The sequence below is a fragment of the Mus pahari genome, chromosome 4, assembly GCF_900095145.1.
Source record: "Mus pahari chromosome 4, PAHARI_EIJ_v1.1, whole genome shotgun sequence".
Lineage (NCBI taxonomy): Eukaryota > Metazoa > Chordata > Mammalia > Rodentia > Muridae > Mus > Mus pahari.
In genome coordinates, this window is record NC_034593.1 from 25847648 (window position 1) to 25869483 (window position 21836).

At 40.8% G+C, this 21836-nt stretch overlaps 1 protein-coding gene across 3 annotated transcripts in view; it reads left to right on the forward strand.

The window, feature by feature from the left end:
• Positions 1 to 19724, forward strand: part of Skil (SKI like proto-oncogene) — a 28449-nt gene extending 8725 nt beyond the window's left edge. For 2 of the 3 annotated variants that reach the window (XM_021195655.2, XM_029537495.1), the window contains 5 exons: positions 9073 to 9170; positions 10699 to 10931; positions 14131 to 14360; positions 14729 to 14953; positions 15788 to 19724. In XM_021195655.2, coding sequence (XP_021051314.1) covers positions 9073 to 9170; positions 10699 to 10931; positions 14131 to 14360; positions 14729 to 14953; positions 15788 to 15946 — 945 coding nt within the window. In that variant the 3' untranslated portion in view covers positions 15947 to 19724. The remainder of the gene's footprint in view (positions 1 to 9072; positions 9171 to 10698; positions 10932 to 14130; positions 14361 to 14728; positions 14954 to 15787) is intronic. The other variant, XM_021195656.2, reaches the window with a different exon arrangement.
• Positions 19725 to 21836: the final 2112 nt, after the last annotated feature.

Here is a 21836-nt window from a genome sequence, read left to right on the forward strand (position 1 = left end):
CCTGCCTCTACCTCCTGAGTGTTGGGATTAAAGGCGTGCGCCATCACGCCTGGCTAGGAATAGTATGTCTTAATTAATATAGGACATTAATTTTCTTAATCTAAAGTGGAATTGTTAGTTTTTGTTTTTTTTTTAAGATTTATTTATTTATTATATGTAAGTACACTGTAGCTGTCTTCAGACACTCCAGAAAAGGGAGTCAGATCTCATTAGGATGGTTGTGAGCCACCATATGGTTGCTGGGATTTGATTTTCTGTTTCTCTGTGTAGCCCTGGCTGTCCTGGAATTCACTTTGTAGACCAGGCTGGCCTGGAACTCAGAAATCCGCCTGCCTCTGCCTCCCGAGTGCTGGGATTAAAGGCGTGTGCCACCACGCCTGGCAATATTGATTCTTTTTATCTTGAGTTACTTTTCCTCTGTCCTTTTTGCCTCCTGTGGGGCTCCATGAGAGAAGTAAGCCCTACAGAAAATGCTCGGGACGATGCTCTGCCAGTTTCCACGAACAGTACCAGTCCAGCCATCACATACAGTCAGCAGCTTGGCATCTTTAACTCTCTTCATTACCAGGCTGAGAAGGCTCAGAAGGAGCATGAAATCATTTTCGTAGGTCGTTAGCATTTAAATAAAGCCAACACAAAATAGAATAAAATAGAAAATTGAGAGTATTAATACAGGAAAGCTAATTTTCTTCTTGTATTGATAGTGAACATTTCTTTGAAGGCTCAGATCACACCATATTTTTAAGATGCATGTGTTTCCAAATAAGGTAGAAAAATAAAGCCTTATATTTATTTTTTTAATTTCAAAAGAATAGGAGACACGTGGAGTCCTAATAATAATAGGGTAGATGGCATGCAGTGGTATTAATAACAACAGCAAGTGCAAATGGTCTGAACACCCCCAGTTAATGGCCAGATTTACCAGATTGGCTAAAAATAGCAGTTACATGCTGTCCAAAAGAAAACTGTTCCAGATACAGAGTTAGTAAGTTTTAAAAGTTGAAGCATGGAAAAAGGCGCCACCTCTGAAATCTCAAAAAAAAGGTATGTATGTATATACATATGTACATACATGTATATACATGATATATGTATACATACATATATATGCATATGCATTTCAGTGCATGTCCACACACACACACACAAACACACACACAAGCACACGTGAGATCTGGAGAGCTGCCTAGGTGATTAAGAACATTTACTGCCCTTTCAAAGGACCCCAGGCTTTGGTTCCCTGCAGATGTGATTTATAGCCAGTTCCATAGGACCCATTACCTTTTTGCCCTTCTGTTACACATCTGTATATACAGAAAGCCTTAGATCTATACAGGTTATGTAACATGTTAAACAGTTGACAGGTATTTCAGCGAAAATATGTTTATGGCATTGAGATTGCTATTTTTTCTACTTGGCTTCAGCTAGCAGGGTTATCTAAAGGAGTCTGAATTGGGGGATTAACGAAGTCAGATTGGTCTGTGGCATGTCTTGGGGCATTTTCCTTATTGCTAATTGATGTGGGAGAGCCACCCCCTGGGCAAATGTTCCCAGAGGTTTGTAGATGCAAGCAAGCTAATCAAACCACAGAGTCAGCTTTCTTCCACGGTTTCTGCTTCAGTTCCTGCCTGAGTTGCTGTCGTGACTTTGCTCCCATGATGGACAGTGACTAGGCAGTGAAAGTCATGTAAATATAAACCCTTTCTTTCCTTCCAAGTTGTTGTTTTTTTTTTTTAAAGATTTATTATTTATTATATGTAAGTACACTGCAGCTGACTTCAGACACTCCAGAAGAGAGCGTCAGATCTTGTTACGGATGGTTGTGAGCCACCATGTGGTTGCTGGGATTTGAACTCCGGACCTTCGGAAGAGCAGTCGGGTGCTCTTACCCACTGAGCCATCTCACCAGCCCCCAAGTTGTTTTTGGTCAGTGTTTTGTCACTGTGACTGAAAGCAAACTAGAGCACTGCTTAATTGTGTAAGGATGTGGCTCGGTGGCTGGATGCTTGACTGCTGTGTACAAGGCTCTGGACTTTGATCTTAAGCACTTGGAGGAAAAAGCAGCACATTGATGTTTGTAGTTTCTTATATAAAGTTCATAGTATAAAATTTTATTTTCCAGCCGAGTGTGGTGGCGCACACCTTTAATCCCAGCACTTGGGAGGCAGAGGTAGGCGGATTTCTGAGTTTCGAGGCCAGTCTGGTCTACAAAGTGAGTTCCAGGACAGCCAGGGCTACACAGAGAAACTCTTGTAATCCCCCCCCCCCCAAAAAAAAAAAGCCACATTTTTCTCCTCATTTTGTTAATTCCTTAACAAGACTTTTATCAGTTCTTCACATGAAGTTTAAGATAACGACGTGTAGCATTTGCTTTCCACCTGGGCCCTCTGTGGTATGCCTTTCAGTGTGAGCAGCAGGCACTGATGGCACGCCCAGTGATCCCTGGGATCAGCTCGAGAGACATTAATGCAAGGACTTAGATCTTTGTGCCTCAGTTTTGCATTAGATTAGTTAATTCTCAATAAGTGCGGCATAAACCTAAATCTGAAAAGCTCTTAAGTACCTGTTTGCTCCCTCATAACACTATTTCACCTCAGTTGTTGGCATACTCATTCACAATATGCTGGTCATGCTGAGGAAACCAGATCCCATCTGAGGGGTTGGATTTCTTTTCGTGAAAGTGGTTGGCAGCTATTGGGTAGGAGGTGCTTTGTGTATTCTGCAGTCAGTTATCGACCACTTGAATGTCTTAGTGTTACATATGCTAAAGAGACTCAGAGCCAGGGTATCATTTCATACTAAAGGAGGTATTTCTTAAGCAATAATGTCTATGTTATCTAATAATGTCCTTGGTAAGGTTATTGATTTATGTTGAACCTATTACATAATAATGTACACCATATTTTAGTTCTCATATAAGCATTCCATTAGGACTGTTAAACTTACCAACTGGCATACTGCCTTTGAACACAATAATTTAAAAATGACTATTTGTAGCACTTTTAACTGTTGTTTGATGTGTGTGGGTGTTTGTCTGAATTATGTCTGTACGTCACTTGTATGCCTGGTGCCTGCAAAGAAATCATAGCAGCGGCTGTCATAGCTACTAAAAGTGGAGTTTTAGATATTTCCAGGTTACCATGTGGGTTTGGGAATCAAACCTGGTTCCTCTGCAAGAGATGACAGTCTCTTAACTACAGAGCCACCTTTCTACCCCCTATTTTTAGCTTTTTTTTTTTTTTTTTTTTTTTGGTTTTTCGAGATGGTTTCTCTGTATAACCCTGGCTGTCTTGGAACTCACTTTGTAAACCAGGCTGGCCTGGAACTCAGAAATCTGCCTGCCTCTGCCTCCGAGTGCTGGGATTAAAGGCGTGAGCCACCACGCCTGGATATTTTTAGCATTTTTAAAAATTGTGCTTTTACAAGATTTTTTTGGAGGGGTCAGTGAGATGACAGTGGGTAAGGGCGTTCCCATCAATCCTGATGACCTGAGATCAGTTCCCAGGGTATCTGGTGGGAGAAGAGAACTGTTTCATGCACATACACACGTTCTTTCACCCATACACGCACATTCAACTCTCATGAACACATATACTCACTCTAAATGTAAAAACATTTTAAATTTTAATTTTTATTGGGAATTTGGAAGATTCACCAGCATGTTAAGATGTATCAGGTTTTTATATAATAAGCATTTGTCACTACAAATTAAAGAGCAAAGTATTATTATAATTAAAACACAAGTATACCCCTTAAAAGCCAAGTTTATTCTTGAGTGTAATTCTAGTACTCATAAGAACGTCAGTGCAGTTTGGAGTATTTGAGTACAAATAGCTTGGAGCGGGTGGAAGTGCTTTTGCATTTAAGTGTTACCAAAACTTCTTTTTAAAAAAATGAAGTCAAGGGAGCTGGTGAGATGGCTCAGCGGGTAAGAGCACCCACTGCTCTTCCAAAGGTCCCAAGTTCAAATCCCAGCAACCATATGGTGGCTCACAACCATCCGTAACAAGATCTGATGCCCTCTTCTGGAGTGTCTGAAGTCAGCTACAGTGTACTTACATATAATAAATAAATCTTTAATTTAAAAAAAAAAAATGAAGTTCCCTAAACTCTGTCATTGTGAAACTGATTAGGATGTGTCACCCAAACCAGTAGATGCTTCCTAGGCCATCTGGTTATGGAAGGGCTGTGTGCTCGAGGTGCCCGAGTTAAGATGTGGACATGAAGGAAAACTTGAACACTGTTTCCTAAGGGTTCTTTATTAAAAAGAAACTTACTGTACATTTTGGGAACCTTTCAATTTTGTTTTCATGGATGTTAATTTGATGTTTAGTAGAAAAGGAACCTTTGGATTGAAATAATGTATCTGAAATTTTGCTCATACTTGTGAAAGGGTGCCATCTGTTAATTCTGACGTAGATGATGGTGGGGCAGTCCAGCAGTTAGAGCATTTAAGTAGTGAGCCCCTGCCTTGAATTACTAAGTGATGCTCCTCTCCACTTGCCAAGTGAGAAAAGGCACGTTGTTTTAATGTTTGAGTACACAAACAATTGTCCCACATTGAGTGTAAGACAAAGGCGGAGATGCTCCGGCTTCTGGTATCTCATTTGTATTTCTGATCAGGGCCATTACTGCTGTACCATTTAATTATATTCTTTTTCTAAAAACCCAATTTGTATGTTGACACAAATGCAGGCTTAGAAGAGAAAATCTGGCATGACTGTTAATGTTTCGTTTTGTAATATGTGCTTAATTGTTTTTAACATGTACTTAGGATAATTTGTTAGGAGTGTGTTTTATGGCTTACCACAGCATTTTAGGCAAAATGAACTTGCAGTTCTTTTTCACGGTTGGCATTGTGCATTCTGTAGAATTTGCATTAATTTGTACATCTTAGAAAGTACAGCCAAACAGGTTCAGCTTCCCTTGTGCTTCATGGAGGAGAAAGATCCAAATGTGAGAGTGTCTTGAGTTTCTTGGTAGCCAGTAACTTTGTACCAGTCTCCCCCGCCTTTCCTGTTCGCTTTGCTGGTGCCGATGATTGAGCCTGCAACTTCACATATGCTGGGCAAAGGCCCTGCCATGGAACCACCGCCACTCCTGGGCATTCAAAATCACCCAGCAAACTGCATGGTAGACACAGTGCTAGCTACTGAGAATACAAAATAAAATGCTCTTGACCTCAAGTTACTGTTGAGAGGCCAGAGAGCCACTTACTAGTGTTGACTAGGGAATACGGACATTGGCTAGGGACAGTATTAGGGAATTGTTACAGGGAGTGTTCCAGCTAGCTCTGTCTGCTTGGCACAGTCCACAGTTGCCTGAGGAAACCTCAGCTGGGGCATTGCCGTGATCAGATTGGCCTTATTTGGTGGCTTATTGGTGTAGAAGGGCTGACCCCATCGTAGGCATTATCAGCCATAGGTTATCTTGGGCTATATATAAGAAAGCTGGCTGAGCGGAAGCCAGGAGCAACCTTACTCCATGGGTGTCTGCTTCAGTTTGCCTCAAGTTCCTGCCCTGACTTCCCATGCTGATGGGCTGCTAGTTGGAAGTGTGAGCCACAGAAGCCCTTTTCCCCACGATGCTTTGGTCATGGAATTTATTGCAACAACAGACAGCAAACTAGAACCTGTGGTCTGTGACTCTTTTAGTTGACAGATGTAAGAATAAGAGACAAAGAATAAAAACTGAGGAGGATGAATGCTTAAACATAAATTTATGCAGCTACTTTAGCTGATGTTTCAAATGAAGAGAAATTACATAACTAAGCATGGTGGCTCAAGCCTTTAGTCTTAGCATTTGGGAGGCAAAGACGGGTAGATCTCTGAGTTCAAGGCTCTACACAACAAGACACTGCCTCAAAATGACCACAGAAGTCAAAGGAGACTTGTGAAATGAAATTAATGATTAAAGTTGTCATATTCCAAGTCAAAGTTTTGGAAAATTCTTACAAGCGATTCTGAAGATTTCAGATTCTAGTCTCAATACTAGGAAAGCCTTTTTAATGCGTGGTTCAGTGTAGTGATTTTAACTTTAAAGTTTGAAATGATTTATTGGGCACTATATCTAGACTTGTTTAAGATATAAGACCAATTAAGGAGTTTTGTTTTTTAAGTGGGTTTAACAAAAATGTTTCATTTAGTTCAAGATAATCTTAGATTTCCCTGGATTATTAGAGTAATTTACTCATGTTTCTCAACATGCCCTCTTATCAAATGGGGTTAAGCTACCCCTGAGCATCACAATTTTAAAGAAGTCAGGTTTTTGAAAAAACAAACAAACAAACACCTTGTTTCTCTTTAAATTTTTTGTATTTTTCTGTGTATGAGTGTTTTGCTTGCTTGTATATGTATACATACTACTTACGTGGTTGGTACCCTTGGAGATCAAAAGCTGTTTGATCCCCTAGAACTGGAGTTGCAGATGGTTATGAGCCTCCATGTGAGTGCTGGAGATTGACCTGCATCCTCCACAAGAGCCACCCTTCAGATCCCTGGAATTGTAAATATTTAAAGTGAGTTTAAATGTTTCAAATAAGTCTAGATCTAAATAGTATTCAGAATATAGCTTGATGATGTCATCTAGACTCAAGACTTAAGCACCAGTTACCATAGTAACTCAAAGTTCTGGGTTAGTCAGACACAATTGGGATGTAGTGAATGACTTGTAGTCTGTGCTGACACCCTCAGATTGTCTACTGCTATAGCAGTTTTTATGGTTATACTCTGTCACTCCTCTTTCTCCCAAGTTATCAGTGGTCTGCGGACATTTATCATTTAGTATTTATTGCTAGAAGTCAGTTCTTTTTAGGCTAAGAACCTCTGAACAGCTGATTGTTTTACTTTGTAAGTAAGTGGTTGAGTTTGACCAGATTCGGAATAATACATCAAAGTTGTGGTACTCACTTGAATCTTAATGACTATTTTATCAGTTGGTGGATTTTTTTTTTTTCCCAGAAAAATAGCCTACTCCTATAGAAGTCTTCAATGAATAACCCATTCTGTTTTGTTTGGTTTTGTTTTGTTTTGAGACAGGGTTTCTTTATGTAGCCCTGGCTTTCCTGGAACTCACTCTGTGGATCAGGCTGGCCTTGAGTTCAGAGAGACCCCCCTGCCTTTGCCTCCTGAGGGCTAGGATCAAATGCATGCACTATGTACTGCTGCTGCTGGTACAGTCTCTGTCTCTCTGTCTCTGTCTCTGTCTCTCTCTCTCTCTCTCACACACACACACAGACACAAAGCAATACAAATTACCATATTTTTTTTCTTTTCTAAATATTAAAAATTACATTTATTTATTGGGGAGAGCATGTGCCCCAACATATATGTTGAAGTCAGAGGATAGCGTACAAGAGTCAGCTCTCCTTCCACTGTATGTATTCCAGAGATTGAACTCTGGTTGCCTGGCTCACTGGCAAGTGTCTTATGTGTCTAATGTATGAACCGCCTCACCCAACATTGCTTTTCAGTTGTCTTTTTAAAACTGTTTCCTGGCAATAAAGTCACATTTAGATTGTGAAGTTCTGTAAAGTTTACTCTAGGAGTTGTTTCTTGTCTTTTTGTCTTCTTGTTGGTTGGTTGCTGGCACTGGGCTGCTTGTCCAAGGTTTCTTCACTCACACTGGTTTTTCTCACTAGCAGCATGTCTCCTCCCCTGGGCCATTCGGAGTGGATTTTACTTTTAATAAGAACTGCGTGTCATCCTTCCCTTTGTGTTCTTTCTTGACCTGAAATACTGGGACATGGAAGCCAGCTTCCCTAATTCTTAGTGTTTGGTGACCATTCCTGTGTGAGGGATTGTGCTTGAGCTTGAATTTAGGGCCTGGGTTATGCCAGGCAAGTCTCTGCACTGGGCTAGACCCAGTTGTGTGTTTTCATTGAGCTTGTTGGCCTCCACCGACCTCCTGACTGTAGGTGGGATTGGAGCCTCTCAGAGGCTCGGAGACTAGCCGGCTGTCTTGTTAGGTGGTCACCCTTTAACCCACTGGGACCTGTGGGTATCGCGTCTCTGCTGTCTGCCTCCATTTGGCACCTTCAGCTCCTCCTTCACTTTTCTGTCAGGGAGCCTGGCTCCCTATTTTCCCTCATGGTCAGGGGAGTGACTGGAAATACGTGAGGAGGACAAGTTATAAACCAGGCCAAGACAAGGAAGCTGCTAGAACCATGGCAATTCATTCTTTTAGTGTCGTTCTAAGATATGAGCAGAGAGAATGACGCCTGCCTAATGGAAGGGCATTTTTAGAGTTAATCAGAGTGTACAATTCTTAGCCAGTAATACAAAGTCACCAGTTATCATTCCCCTGTTCCTTTATTTATCGGTACTTAAAAACCAGCTTTTAATATCTATGAGGAATATGGTTTGCTATTCTTACTAGCAAACACAGTAGTTTCACATTTAATTGGCCAGAGTACTTACTGCTATAGAATGGTTTCTAGTCAAAATTTCAGTAAGCGCTGTGGCTGTGGGGTAGAGGGAGGTTGATTGTGGCACCAAGAGTAAGAGGTTCTCAATGCTGCGTATTTTCAGGGTTGTGTTATTTTATTTGAAATTGTTTCTGGTAAGCCACGCCATTTGAATATGCATATTGAGAGTTGTGACCAGAAGTCTTTAAGTTTCAGAGTGAGACATAGCACTGTGGGAACGCTCTTAGTAGGAGCTGAGCCTTAGAAATGTGACACTTAGCCAGGCGTAGTGGCACACGCCTTTAATCCCAGCACTTGGGAGGCAGAGGCAGGTAGATTTCTGAGTTCGAGGCCAACCTGGTGTACAGAGTGAGTTCCAGGCCAGCCAGAGCTATGCAGAGAAACTGTCTCGAAAAAACAAAAAAGAGAGAGAGAGAGAGAGAGAGAGAGAAAGGAAAAAAAGAAATGTGATGCCTGTTCTGCAGCCCTATCAAGTGGACAGAAGATTAGCCAAAGGGGAGCTGGCTGTGAAGCCCAGTGGTTGGAGTGTTTGCCTAACATGGACAAGGCCCTGGATTTAATCCCTGGGTTCTGTCCCTTGAACCATATTCAACAAAGAGAAATCATCTTTTTCCCTCAATAATGTTCCTTTCTACGTACTCCTACAGACAGATACGCCATCGGGAATGGAATTGCCATCATGGTATCCTGTTATAAAACAGGAAGGTGACCATGTTCCTCAGACGCATTCGTTTTTACACCCCAGGTGAGTGAGCCTTCCTTTGTTTGCCTGTCCAGGGGTGGTTTGCTTGTTTGCTTCTTAGTTGGTTGGTTTATCTGTTTATTGACGGATGCAATTCTGGGAATTAAGATTTAAGTCACTTCCCTTTAGGTTTTTCTTGTTAACCTTTAAAGATTCAGAATTGTTGTAGGCAAGAACATGGGGATTGAACGCACCTTTTGTGTGTGTGTGTATATATATATATAAAATTTCTATCTTGAATTAGAAATTGTATCAGTTTATTTTATTTACCTTTAAGAGGTAAATTGACTCTTGGAGAGTTGAAGGTGTTACTTTGCTTTCTGTTTGTTTGTTTGAAACCAGTTCTCATTCGGCATCCCTGACTGGCCTCCTTATGTAGCCCAGGCTGGCCTCAGACTCAGAGCTCTCCCTGTCTCTCCCTTCCAAGTACTGAGATTAAAAGTGTTTGCCCCTGCATAGTAATTTTAAAAACAATTGGTTTTGAAACTTGGAGATTTTATAATAACAACATCCTTCACAATCAAGAGCATATATTTCAATAAAAATCCTAGTTGTCAGTCTGAACCGTAAAATTCACACATGCACACAATCACCATCATACAGTTTCTTTCTTTCTTTCTTTTTTTTAAAGATTTATTTATTTATTATATGTAAGTACACTGTAGCTGTCTTCAGACACTCCAGAAGAGGGCGTCAGATCTCATTACAGATGGTTGTGGGAGGTCTGTTCCCCCACCCTCTTTAAAGGAAAATAGAGGAGGAGTGGGGAAGAATTAGAAAAAAAGAAATTGAGATGTAAAAGGAGACGAAAGTGTAGGGCAGTGTTAGATAAGGGCCATCTCTTTTCTTGGAAGGTTACTTGGATTTACAGATCAAATTGTGTTAAATAGCTCAAATTTGTTATGTAAGACTTGCAGATAACCCAATAAGCTCAGAGTTACATGAACTTTGAGAAAAATCAGTAGTTGTCCTTTTCAGCTTTAATACTATTGCTACTTTATTAATACTTTTAGGAGATTATTCTATGAGTTTTGATGCAAGGGCACTATTCCCAGAACCTGTTCTCTCTCTAAGGTGTCTAAGGTCCCTGAGCCCTCACCAACCGAGCTGCTGGGAAGTTCTAGAACTTCATGCCTGGTGTTATGTTTTGACAAAGGGTCTTACGATAGCCCAGGGAAGCAGGCCTAGAACTCCCTCTGTTGCCCAGGCTGACTTTGAACTCGTAGCAGTCCTAAGTCGTACCCTGCTTTGAATTGCCTGGGTTTGGGGGAAGAGGAAGAAACTCACTTTTGCTTTCTAATTTTTTTTTAAGTGTTTGAAATTACTCTCAAAATAACAAAAATCCTTCAGTTTTGCTATCCTTAAGTATGCACTTTCTTTTCTAAGAAATCTTTTCCGTGGCCTGTATTCTTTGTATGTTTACCTTGGTTATTCTAGTAGCTGAGAGCTGAGGTCCTAGAATGATGTCCGTCTTAATTCATATTTCAGTATGACGTAATGTGTGTTTGTTTTTCTTTCCTCTCTGCCCCAGCTACTACCTATACATGTGTGACAAAGTGGTTGCACCGAATGTGTCGCTCACATCTGCTGCGTCCCAGTCTAAAGAGGCCACCAAGGCAGAGACAAGTAAGTCCATCTCCAGACAGTCAGAAAAGCCTCATGAGAGTAGTCAGCATCAGAAAGCAGTGTCTTACCCAGACGTCTCACTTGAGGAGCAGGAGAAAATGGATTCAAAAACCAGTAGAGACTTATACAGTTGTTTAGGTAAGTATTCAGAAGTTATATTTTTAAAATCAGCTAGTTAAGAAACCCATTTATTCAGTATTTTAAAAGCGTTTTAAATTTAAGGCAATTTCCCCTATAGAACCATAGCTTTTACTTTAAAACAGTTCTAACTTTGAAAACTCTGGGTGGTTTCTCTGCACCTCCGTTGTGAGCTTTCTAGAATGCTGTCAGCCTGAGGAGGGCGATGAGAGGACGGGGAACGGCTTCAACGCAGTGACTTCTCTCACTGCCTTTCCCTTCCTCTTCTTAGTAGAATCCCATCTCTTTGCTGTTGTTTGTTTGTTTGTTTGTTTGTTTTTCTGTGAGTGGAGATGCCACTTACCTGATGCTAATTATATTTAACATTGGACTCGTGGTTCAAGACAGTAGAGCAAGGTTGGGATGGACAGATGACATAGGTGCTGCTGCTGGCTGGTACCTCAGAGAGAACCTGCAGGGTTCCTATGTCTTCTAAAATTCTGTAGACCATAGGAGAGGTGTGCATGAAGACAGACCCTGGTCCATTGGCATTGCAGCTTAGCCTTGCTTAGTGCAGTGCAACTGAAGTAATTTAGCATCCCCACAGATCTCCATCTGGTAGTCCTGCTGTCTCCTGATTTCATATAGTGTGACAGCTTCCTGTATTTGAGTTGTTATTGCTGTGACTCAGTTTCCTCTGAATTGAACTATGATAGTAACGATTCATATGTTATTATAACATATTTGCATTCTGTTTGACTTCTAATTAATTTTTTTAATGATAAAAAAGTAATGTAAGGGATTGGATTGATGGCTCAGTGGTTAAGGGTTCTTGGTGAGGACCTGGGTTTGATTCCTAGTACCCACATGGTGGCTCACAACTTACCTAAAACTCTAGTTCCAGGGGACCTAATTTCTTCTTCTGACCACTGCTGGTACCACATATGTGTACACGTGATATGCAACATACACACAGGCAAAACACAACAACTAACAGAAACAAAATCTAATAAACTTCAGTGAGGTACATTTGACCTACCATAGAACTTCAAGGTGTATAATGTAACCACCATGCAGCTGTTTAGTCCCAGAGCATTGTCCTGGCTCCTGGACAGATCCCTGCCATCCTCCAGCTGTCAGCCCTTCTTCCCCTTTAGCTCCTTGACTATGTGTGGTTTTTATGGATATGCCTATTCTGGACAGTGTAGATAACAAGAAGGACAATGTGTGGGTTTGAGGTCTGGCTTCTTTTACTAGGGTGTTTTTCTCTACTGTGTTTCTGGTAGGAACAATTTCTTTTAAGAAAAGAACTTAATGTTTTCTGTGGCTCTGTGTTTTGTTTAGCCCCTCTTCAGGCAGTAGATGTTTTGCATTGTGTCCCCTGTGCAGTTATCATGAAGAATACTGCCAGCTTGTATGCAAGTTTTAGTGTGGACATACATTTCCAGTTCTTATTAGTCTATATTTAGTGGTAGAATGTGTTGGGCTGTATAACTGCTAATCTTTTGAGAGACTGTTAGACTGTTCCATAGTAGGTACATGGTTGTGAATTTCTCAGCAGTCCACGGAGGTTTCCCTGTCTGCACATCTGTGTCAACATTTGGACCTGTCTATTCTGAGTACAGTCATTGCAGTGGTTATGATACAGTGTCTTGAGTAATTTGGACTTGTAATTTCCTACTGACTGATAAAGTTGAGTCCGTTTGTATGATTTTCTGGACATTGGATATTTTATTTGAAGAAAAAGCCTAATTCCCAACCCGTGCCTGGTTTAGGTTGGGTGAGTTCCGGAGCTCTCTTTATGATTGATCCTCATTAGACGCGACTTGCCAGGCTCAGCTCCCTTCCTCTGTCAGTTAGTGAGCTCTCAGTTTGTATGCAGTTCAGTTTGCTTAATTTGCTTTCTTACCTCAGTGTGTTACCTACAAATGCATTGTCTAGTCCAAGGCCAGAGAGATTTATACTTAATGGCTTTAGCTTTTATAGTTTGATCTTATATTTAGGTCATTTTGAATTAACATTTATATTAATACAAGGAGTTTTGCTTCATTTTTTGTTTGTTTGTATGTTAGTATTGCTGTTTATTTTTGAAAAGATTGTTTCTTCCTGATTGAATTGTCTTGGTGCCACAAAAAGAGCATTGAAAGTTTTTGAGACAAGATCCTAGTTGGTAGCCCAGGCTGGTCTTGAGTTTGACGTAGATCAGGCCTCCTGTGTGCTGGTCTCACGGGTGTATATCACCTACCACTCCTGGCTTGGATTCTGAAATTTTTTGTCAACTTTTTACGTTAGCATACAAAGCAATAGGCTTCGTAATTATGTTTTCATACATACATATCCATATTCTTTGCTCTAAAAATAGGTAATGCTTTATAAGTTTGCATGTTAGCCTTGCTCAGGCCATGCAGACTTGTGAATCATTCTACTTTTAGCATATGTCTGTGGAAGTGGGACTTGAACTTTGGACTCTCTTTTGCTTATTTAAGTGCCTACTCTTCTGTGAGGACCACAGTTTTGACTGTGTGTTTGTGTACATGTAGACGCACACATTTGTGTGGGGCGCATGTGTAGGTCAGAGGACATCTTCGAGTGCTGTTCTCCACCTCCTGCCTTGAGACGTAGTCTTTTGGTCGTTTGTCTTTTGAGCTTCGGGGATTCAACTATATCTGCAGTTATTTTGCCTTAGGAAGGCTGGAATTACAATGTGTGCTACTGCAAATAGTTTTACAAGTGTTCTGAGGATTCACACTCAGGTCTCCACACTGCTGTGGCCAACACGGACAGCCCCACATTGTGGTTTCTGTAGCTTGTAGGAAGGTTTCAAGTTGGCTTCATGAGTCTTCCCAGCTTTATTACTCTTCTTCTAGGTTGTTTGAGGTATTTAGAATTTCTCAAATTTCAGCGTGAATCTTAGAATGAACTAGTTAGTTTCTGCAGAAATAGGAGCTGGGGTTTTGATGTGGATTACATTGAGTAGATTGAGTCTTTTGTCCATGAGCATGGAGTATCATTTCCTGTCTTCATATGTTAATTTCTTTTATAGTTGTCATCTGGCATGACATTTGTTAATTTTCTTCCTTAAGTATTTGATTGCTTTTTATTGATTTATACATAGAATTGTTTTTTATTTTTTGTTTTTTTAATTTTACTTATGGATTATCCCAGTGACTTTTTACCAGTGGTATTAATACTTCCCCCACCCCTTTTTTTTTTTCTAAAGATTCATCAATCTCAAATAATTCTACAAGTAAAAAGAAATCTGAGTCTGCTGTGTGCAGCTTAGGAAGAGGCCCAAGCAAGCGTGACTCAGAAGCTTCCTCTCCACTTCCGGTCAGAGATGTTACCTGTGAAGACGACAAGGGGAAGATCATGGAAGATGTGATGAGAACCTATGTAAGACAGCAGGAGAAGCTCAACTCCATTCTGCAGAAGAAGCAGCAACTGCAGATGGTAAGCTGTCCTAAGCAGTAGCCATTGTTCTCTCTGTGTTTTTCTCTGAGACAGGGTTTCTCTGTGTAGCTCTGGCTCTCCTGGAACTCAGAGAGATCCACCTGCCTTTGCCTCCTGAGTACTGGGATTACAGGTGTGCACCACCACCGCCCGGCTAGATGTAGTCATTGTTAAGATACCTTTTCATAGTAAGAGAGCCAGACTAGACACTGCAGATGGACTCAGAGCTGCTCTGTGTCATGCTAAGGAGCAGTTCTTCATGATAGTCACTTCTCTGTAGACATGATAGTACAGCTGAACTTCAGGTGCGTTGTGACTTATTTTTTCTCAATGGGATAGAAGTAAAGAACTGTTCCTTTATGTTACAGGAGGTGGAGATGCTGAGCAGTTCAAAGGCGATGAAGGAGCTCACTGAAGAGCAGCAGAATCTACAGAAAGAGCTTGAGTCTTTACAGAGTGAACATGCTCAGAGGATGGAGGAATTCTATATTGAACAGAGGGACTTAGAGAAAAAGTTGGAGCAGGTGATGCAGCAGAAATGCACCTGTGACTCAACCTTGGAGAAGGACAGGGAGGCTGAGTATGCGGCTCAGGTGAGTGGCAGCCTGTAGCCTGGGCTGGGCTTTACTGTCAAGGGCTTACTTTTGTCGAGTCAGGCTAGGTTTCAGAATAGTAAATTGTTTCAGGCACAGCTTTTATTCACTAAGGTGATGTGCTCTTTTTCTCTTTTCCTCCCTCTTGACCCTTTATTGTTTTCATTGTGGGGGTGTGTGGAGAGGGTATCACTGTAGTGTCGAAATCAGAGACCTGACTGCCTCCCATGTGCTAGGATTAAACGTGAATAAATAACCTTTATTATGTAGTTGATATTCTGTAATTTAGCTATCTAAATTACTAATGTCTAGTAGTCTGCATAAGATTTTGTATCATTTTGGGCTAGGGAATGCAGCTGATTGGGAAAGCTTATGCTTAACATGCAAGGACCACTGCACTCAATCTCTAGTACCATATAAATGGATAAGCAAGTAAATAGAATCTAGTTTTTCATTCTTTTGATATGAGCTTTTGTTCCGAATTAGCAACCATAAACTATTGCCTACTGTGTTTGGACGTGGAGGCAAGCATACAAAGTAAGGCTGTGTTACTGTCGTCACAAGTATGGGAAGGTGAGCACAGGGGCATGGTGGCTGTGGAGAGTCGGAGTGACACCAGGAGCCTTTGTGAGCTTGAACTACATGCTCCTTCCTCTTGACGCTCCCAGTCCACTGTCCTGTCAGTTGTCACAAGTACTAGGTGTTCCAAGATATGCAGGAAGATGGTTCGTTTTGTAAAAAGCAAATGGCAGTTTGTTTCCTAACCATGGTAGGATGATTAAATGGGAAAAAAGCCTGTGATGGAAAGCTAACATAGTCCTCTAAATCACACAGCTGGCAGAACTGAGGCAAAGACTAGACCATGCTGAGGCAGACAGGCAAGAACTCCAAGATGAACTCAGACAGGAGCGGGAGGCGAGACAGAAGCTGGAGATGATGATAAAGGAGCTGAAGCTGCAGATTGTGAAGTCGTCCAAGACCTCCAAGGACTAAGAGCTGAAGAAGAGACCCACCTGTATGTGGTTGACAGGGCTTCGTGTTTGTCGCTTGCTTTGAAAATTGAATTCTAACATCTTATTTGCATGAAGGTAGCTAGGCATTCTGTTCATTTGTATGGCAGTAAAAGTGAAGATTATAGATTAATACGAAATTTTCCATTTCCAAACGAATGAAAATGTATGCTTCTTTGTACTTTTCCAGTCGGCTTGGTAATAATAACCTATGTAATTTGAACCTGTAGTCAGTCTACCTGTATTTCTAACAGTTACATACCTTCCAAAGCTGCACTATGTGGTGGGGAATACCTGTGTCCATGTTGACATGCAGTATTTCAACTTTAGATACAGAGGTAATGTTTATGATACAAAGCTATTTTGTATCCTTCTCATTACAGACTCTTAGGAAGCCTGTTGTTAATTTGTTCAGGTTGTAGAATGAGGGTCTTCTGGTTTCCTCCTAGAGGAATTTGACTGATGAAATGATAGTACCACCTCCCCAACATACAGTGGGGGGCAGTGGGCGGCACACTTTGCTGTGCCCTGATGCTGCACACAAGAAGCAGTTGTAATTTGTCTTTCTGTTTAAGAGTGACTATAGATTGTGTGTGTGAGACTTCAGAAAATTAAAATGATTTCTGAACTTTTCCTGTTAACAGTGGTGTGAAAGTACTCATTCATGCTCATGAGGAAAATGGATTCCACTGACATTGGTTCCTATGTAACTCATAATCCTCTTGTACAGTTTTTATATGTAGTCTTACAAAGGTCTTATGAAATTTATATAATGGATTTTTTCTTTTAAATTATAAAATACTAAATATCTTGAAGATTATTTTGGACTTTTGTATGTTTAAATGTTACCTTAAAACTTGCACGAATGGACCATTATGACTCTTTAATCTTAAAATCAGGAATTTGCAGTCAGCTAAGAATATGTGATAGGTTAATAATCCACAATTGAAGCATCTGCTACTAGCAGGAATTTTAGATGACAAATGAATTCCGTGATTTGGGGAAGGGCAGCCTTTGCACTTTTCTTTGTTTTTGTTTTTTGCACATAAAGTTTTTACTACCGAATTTCACATTAGCAGATGCTTGGTTTGATATTTGCTAGGGAAAATTTTCGGCAAGCTTTGTAATTTTTTGGTTCTGTTCTGTTTGGCCACCACCTTGCAGGAATCCTTGTCTCTGCCCACAAGTGCAGGGTCTACAGGCCTGAGCCCCGCCGCTGGCCCTGTGCGGGTTTTAGGGACAGTTCTGAAAGCAGCCCTGGCATAATCTTGTGTTGCCTGTGTCCTGGGCTGTCTCAGCGCTATCTGTGATTAGGAACAACTCGGAGTTTGGCTGTCACTGTCCTCCATGCGGTGAGACATCGGAGTCCTGGGTTATCACACCTGCTTATGGTCATGTTTTGTTTCATAATACTTGTTTAAAAGTAACTTTTCTACTTTCCAAACGGGAGTTTGTTTTCTAAATATATTGTGACCTTACTGTGGATTTATTCTACTATGTTCTATAATTTAGTGTATTGACTTCTGTAACCTCCTTGGGAGAAGCATGTTAAGTGGCACAGGGACCATGTATGTCATTTTATTTAGATCACCTGTAAATAGCCTTAGCTTAGCAGTCAGCTCATCGTAGCCCAGCCTGGCTGCGTGGGGGCAGACTCAAGGACTCGCACCACGTACTTTCTGACAGACTCAGAGTGTTCCGCTGTGTGCTGCTTAGCTAGTACGTGTGATTCTTCTAGTCTCGATGGAACTTACCTTGGGACATTGCTGAGCGCAGTCTTCACTTTCCACAAGATGAAATGATGTGCCATCGTTTTCTGTCTAAACTTCCTTAAAAGTAATTTTTATTCAACTGTAAATATCATATCTACTACTGTTGAAAATAACTTTAATTTACATTGCACCATATAGCTTGAAAACCACCTTTGAAATTCTGTAATACTCCACAAGTGACCTCTGCTAAAATATCCAGATGACGCTCACTTCGTGCATGCTCATTTTGTGTGCTGGTTGCTCTCGTAAGGTTGGCTTTGGTGTTAGGCCTCCTATGCTATGCCAAGTTCACTAGGCAAGCAGATTTTCCTTCAGAGTCCATACTCTGTTTAGGGAGAAATGAGACCATTTATTCTGAGAAACTATGTTTAGGAGTGGAAGAAACACGGCGTTAGCTTTCATACTGAGCAAAGACTGATGTTGCTATGGGCGGTCGCTATGGGTGGTCTCTCTCTGTGGTCCAGACTGCTCCTGTGGGTGGTTTCTCTCTGGTCCAGACTGAGGGATTTGCACCAAGTACTTAAGTGTTGAAGCTCCTGCTGCCATCAAGGAGGCGTTTAAACAAACCACCTGCAAATCACAGCTGAGACTGAGCATCCTTTGGCTCGGGCTTTAACATTTTTGAAGTATAGTCTTTCGCTTGAATCTCTTGTTTTTGAAGATAAGGATGTTTTATGCTTCTTGAGCTAATTTTATAACATATTTAATATATAACCTGTTTATATGTAAAATCTTTTGTACAGGGGTGGGAAGGAGTAATGAAAAAACTGATTTGTACATAGTGAATTATATGTGCAGACCGAAGTCAGTGAAGCAGTAACTGAGGTGTTTGCAGGTTCCCCACACCCTCCAGAGTCCGTCAGAGCACCCAGTGTGTGTGTCTCTGGCTCCTGTCTGCTGAAAAGCAAAATGAAAAGGAAGCACAAGTAATAGGGAACGTGCCCGAGGTATTTCCCCAGCAGGAGCTGCAAAGCTGGTCCTGAGGGTCTTCATCCCCTTCTGGAAGGTCTGCTCCACATGCCGTGCTTTGAGTGAGGAGGGAAGGATGTTCGTTTTTAGTTGTCTGTTAGACATTTACTCTTTAGGGCAGGACGTTACAAACTGACGGCAAATTGTGTTCATGCTATGTACATGTGCTCCTGAGCTTGGATCTACTTGTTGTTAATGGTTCCATGGAAGCGATCAGCAGTGTGTGATATGAACTGCTGCATTAGATATTTACTTGTGGAACGGAGATATTTAAACAGAGCTTACTTTTTTTTTTCCTAGTGTAAAATACTTAAGCATTTCCACTATTGGAAGAAAAAACCATATATGGGTATTTTGTATTGTATCTTGTTTCAAAGGGCAGTCTTTTTTTATCTTCCCACTGAAATGGCTTTTAAAATACGTACTACAATTTGAAGCTTGTTTAGAAATAGGATTAAATGTCTTATATAGTGCTACAGTTTTGGAATTAGAAAGTGATCAAATACAAAACATTTTAAAATTAAGCCCAGAAAACAAAATAGTGTTTAAAGTTAGTTTACTATAAAAGAAATTTATAAGATTTTTTTTTTCTTCAATATAAGATACCTCACTTGAAAATCAAGAAAGCACAGCACATTTAAAGTAATTCTCATGAAGACACCCCATTAGAATAAATGCTAAATCTAGGACATCTTTGGAGTTGTTAGAGTTTGGGATAAATGTAGTCACCACTAGCTTTTCTGCTGGAAGGACTTACCTTGGTAATTTTAAGGCAGTGTAATAGTTCAATTATTCCTCAGTTTCTAACCTGTGAAGGCAGTAAGTGAATGGTCCCTTCTGCAACTACTGAAACAAATTAGCTACATTAAGCATAATTGATAATTTTGCCAATGCATATAGTTTTATGATTAAAATTGCTGTGGTTGGTTGCATTACATGACACACAAAACTGTCCTCTACCTCACGTGAAATAAATATTTTATATGGTTTTACTAAAAAAAAAAAAAAAAAGACTTCATCTATCTGGTTACTTAGTTTACAAATTTTGGATTATATTTATTGAAACATGACATACTGTGCTCTTGGCTTATACCTCAATCGTATTTTGAGCTGTTTGCCATTTTCATGCCTTGTACATAACTTGTATAGATTGGATGATATTCCCAATAAAAACTTTTAATGCCAATGAAGTTTGGTTCAGGTCATCTTGGTATGAACTGCTAACTTTCCTGTCCCCCTATGATGGACATTTTCCTTTCATTTAGCAGGTCTGTTTCTATGTGTGTGAATGCCTGCATGTGTGTATGCTTACCATGTGAATGGCTGGTGCCTACAGAGGACAGAAGAGATGGTTGTGAGGCGCCATGTGGGTTCCGGGAATTGAACCAGCATCTTCTGCACTAGCAGGCAAGTGTACTTAACTGCTCAACTCTCCCTCTAGCCCCAGTTTCTCTGTACTTTATTATGCACATATTAACAAGGAATATTTATTAATAACTACAGCCGGGCGGTGGTGGCACACACCTTTAATCCCAGCACTCGGAAGGCAGAGGCAGGTGGATTTCTGAGTTTGAGGCCAGCCTGGTCTACAGAGTGAGTTCCAGGACAGCCAGGGCTACACAGAGAAACCCTGTCTTGAAAACAAACAAACAAACAAACAAAACAAAATTACAAACTTCTACCAGGATTTTGTGGTTGTCCCGCTACTTGGACAAATAGTGCAAGTATCTGAGTGTCGAGTACAGGATCAACTTGGCTGAGGGTTTGGTTCAGGTGATGTCATTAGACTTGCCTAGACCAGAGGGCCTGCGTTGGTGAGCTCACGTGGGTGTTGGCAGTCTCCAAGTGTGGATGTGTTTTCTCTGTTGATGATGTGGCAGTGTGGAACCCGACTTACCCAAACAAGCCCCCCAGGGGAAAGCAGCGCTACTGTTTCACTAGACCAAGATTCTAAGTCACTCACTCACTTGCCTTTGTGGGCTAGAAATGGGTTGCTAGTTGGGTGTGGTGACACATGCCTTTGACCCCAGCACTCAGGAGGCAGAACCAGGTGGATCTCTTGAGTTCTAGGCCATCCTTGTTTACAGAGTGAGTTCCAGGACAGCCAGGCAGGGCTGCACAGGAAAACCCTGTCTCAAAAAAAACAACAAACAAGAAAAAATCGGGTCACTGAGTCCAGCTCAATACTCAATTGAGGGGTTTTCATAAGGGCACACATACTGAGAAACAACTGTCACTGGGGGTCTGAGAGTCACTGAGAATGTGGTTTTAATACTCTGCACAACTTAACTTTCTGTGACATAAATATACATACATCTTGGGCATTTTCAGACTGTAATTCAGTGCTGCTGTGCACATTCAGTGTTTGCGGTTAATCCAGACTATCAGTGTTCCTGAGCTGTAAATCCTGCTTTACTTTGTGTCAAACTTAATTCTTCTAGGTACTTACATGGAGTGATGATATTTGTCCTTTGGCTTCCTCCAGGTGGTATGCTTTCAGGACCTCTCCATGTCACAAGCATCCTTTACCACTAATCGTCCCGTATAGGTTTATTCCATAGTCTAATTTATCCTTTTGTCTGTTGATGGCTGTTGGCTTGTTTCTGCTTTATAGTTCTTGTGAATACAATACTATTGATTGACAAGTCTTTATGGGAATTTGTAGTTCATATTTTAACTGTTAGTTTCATAACTATTCGAGGAGCCTGGAAATGTCCATAGAGATGTACCTTATATGTCCACTAGAAAGACAGTATCTATACACCCTGTGAGAGTGTAGCACTTTTCATTTTATCAATGATAATTATCCACACCATATGAAGTATGCTTTCCTTGTGCTTTGACCTGCATTTCTAGTGACCAATGATATTGAACCTCCTTTTGTGTGCTTATTAACCATTTGTGTGTTTTTGGAGACGTCCTAAAGCCCTTTGTTTAAAAAAAAAAAAAAGACAAAACTGGCTTCTGTTGTGGTCTGCTGAATTGTATGCGTCCACCTTAGTCTAGGTTTCTTTATTGTGCTGAACATTGAACCTCTTGCATGTTGAGCATCCATTGTTCTTTACCTTAATTCTTTTTCAAAATATGATTTGCCCATATTTCTATCATTCTGGTTTGTCTTTTTCACTGTAG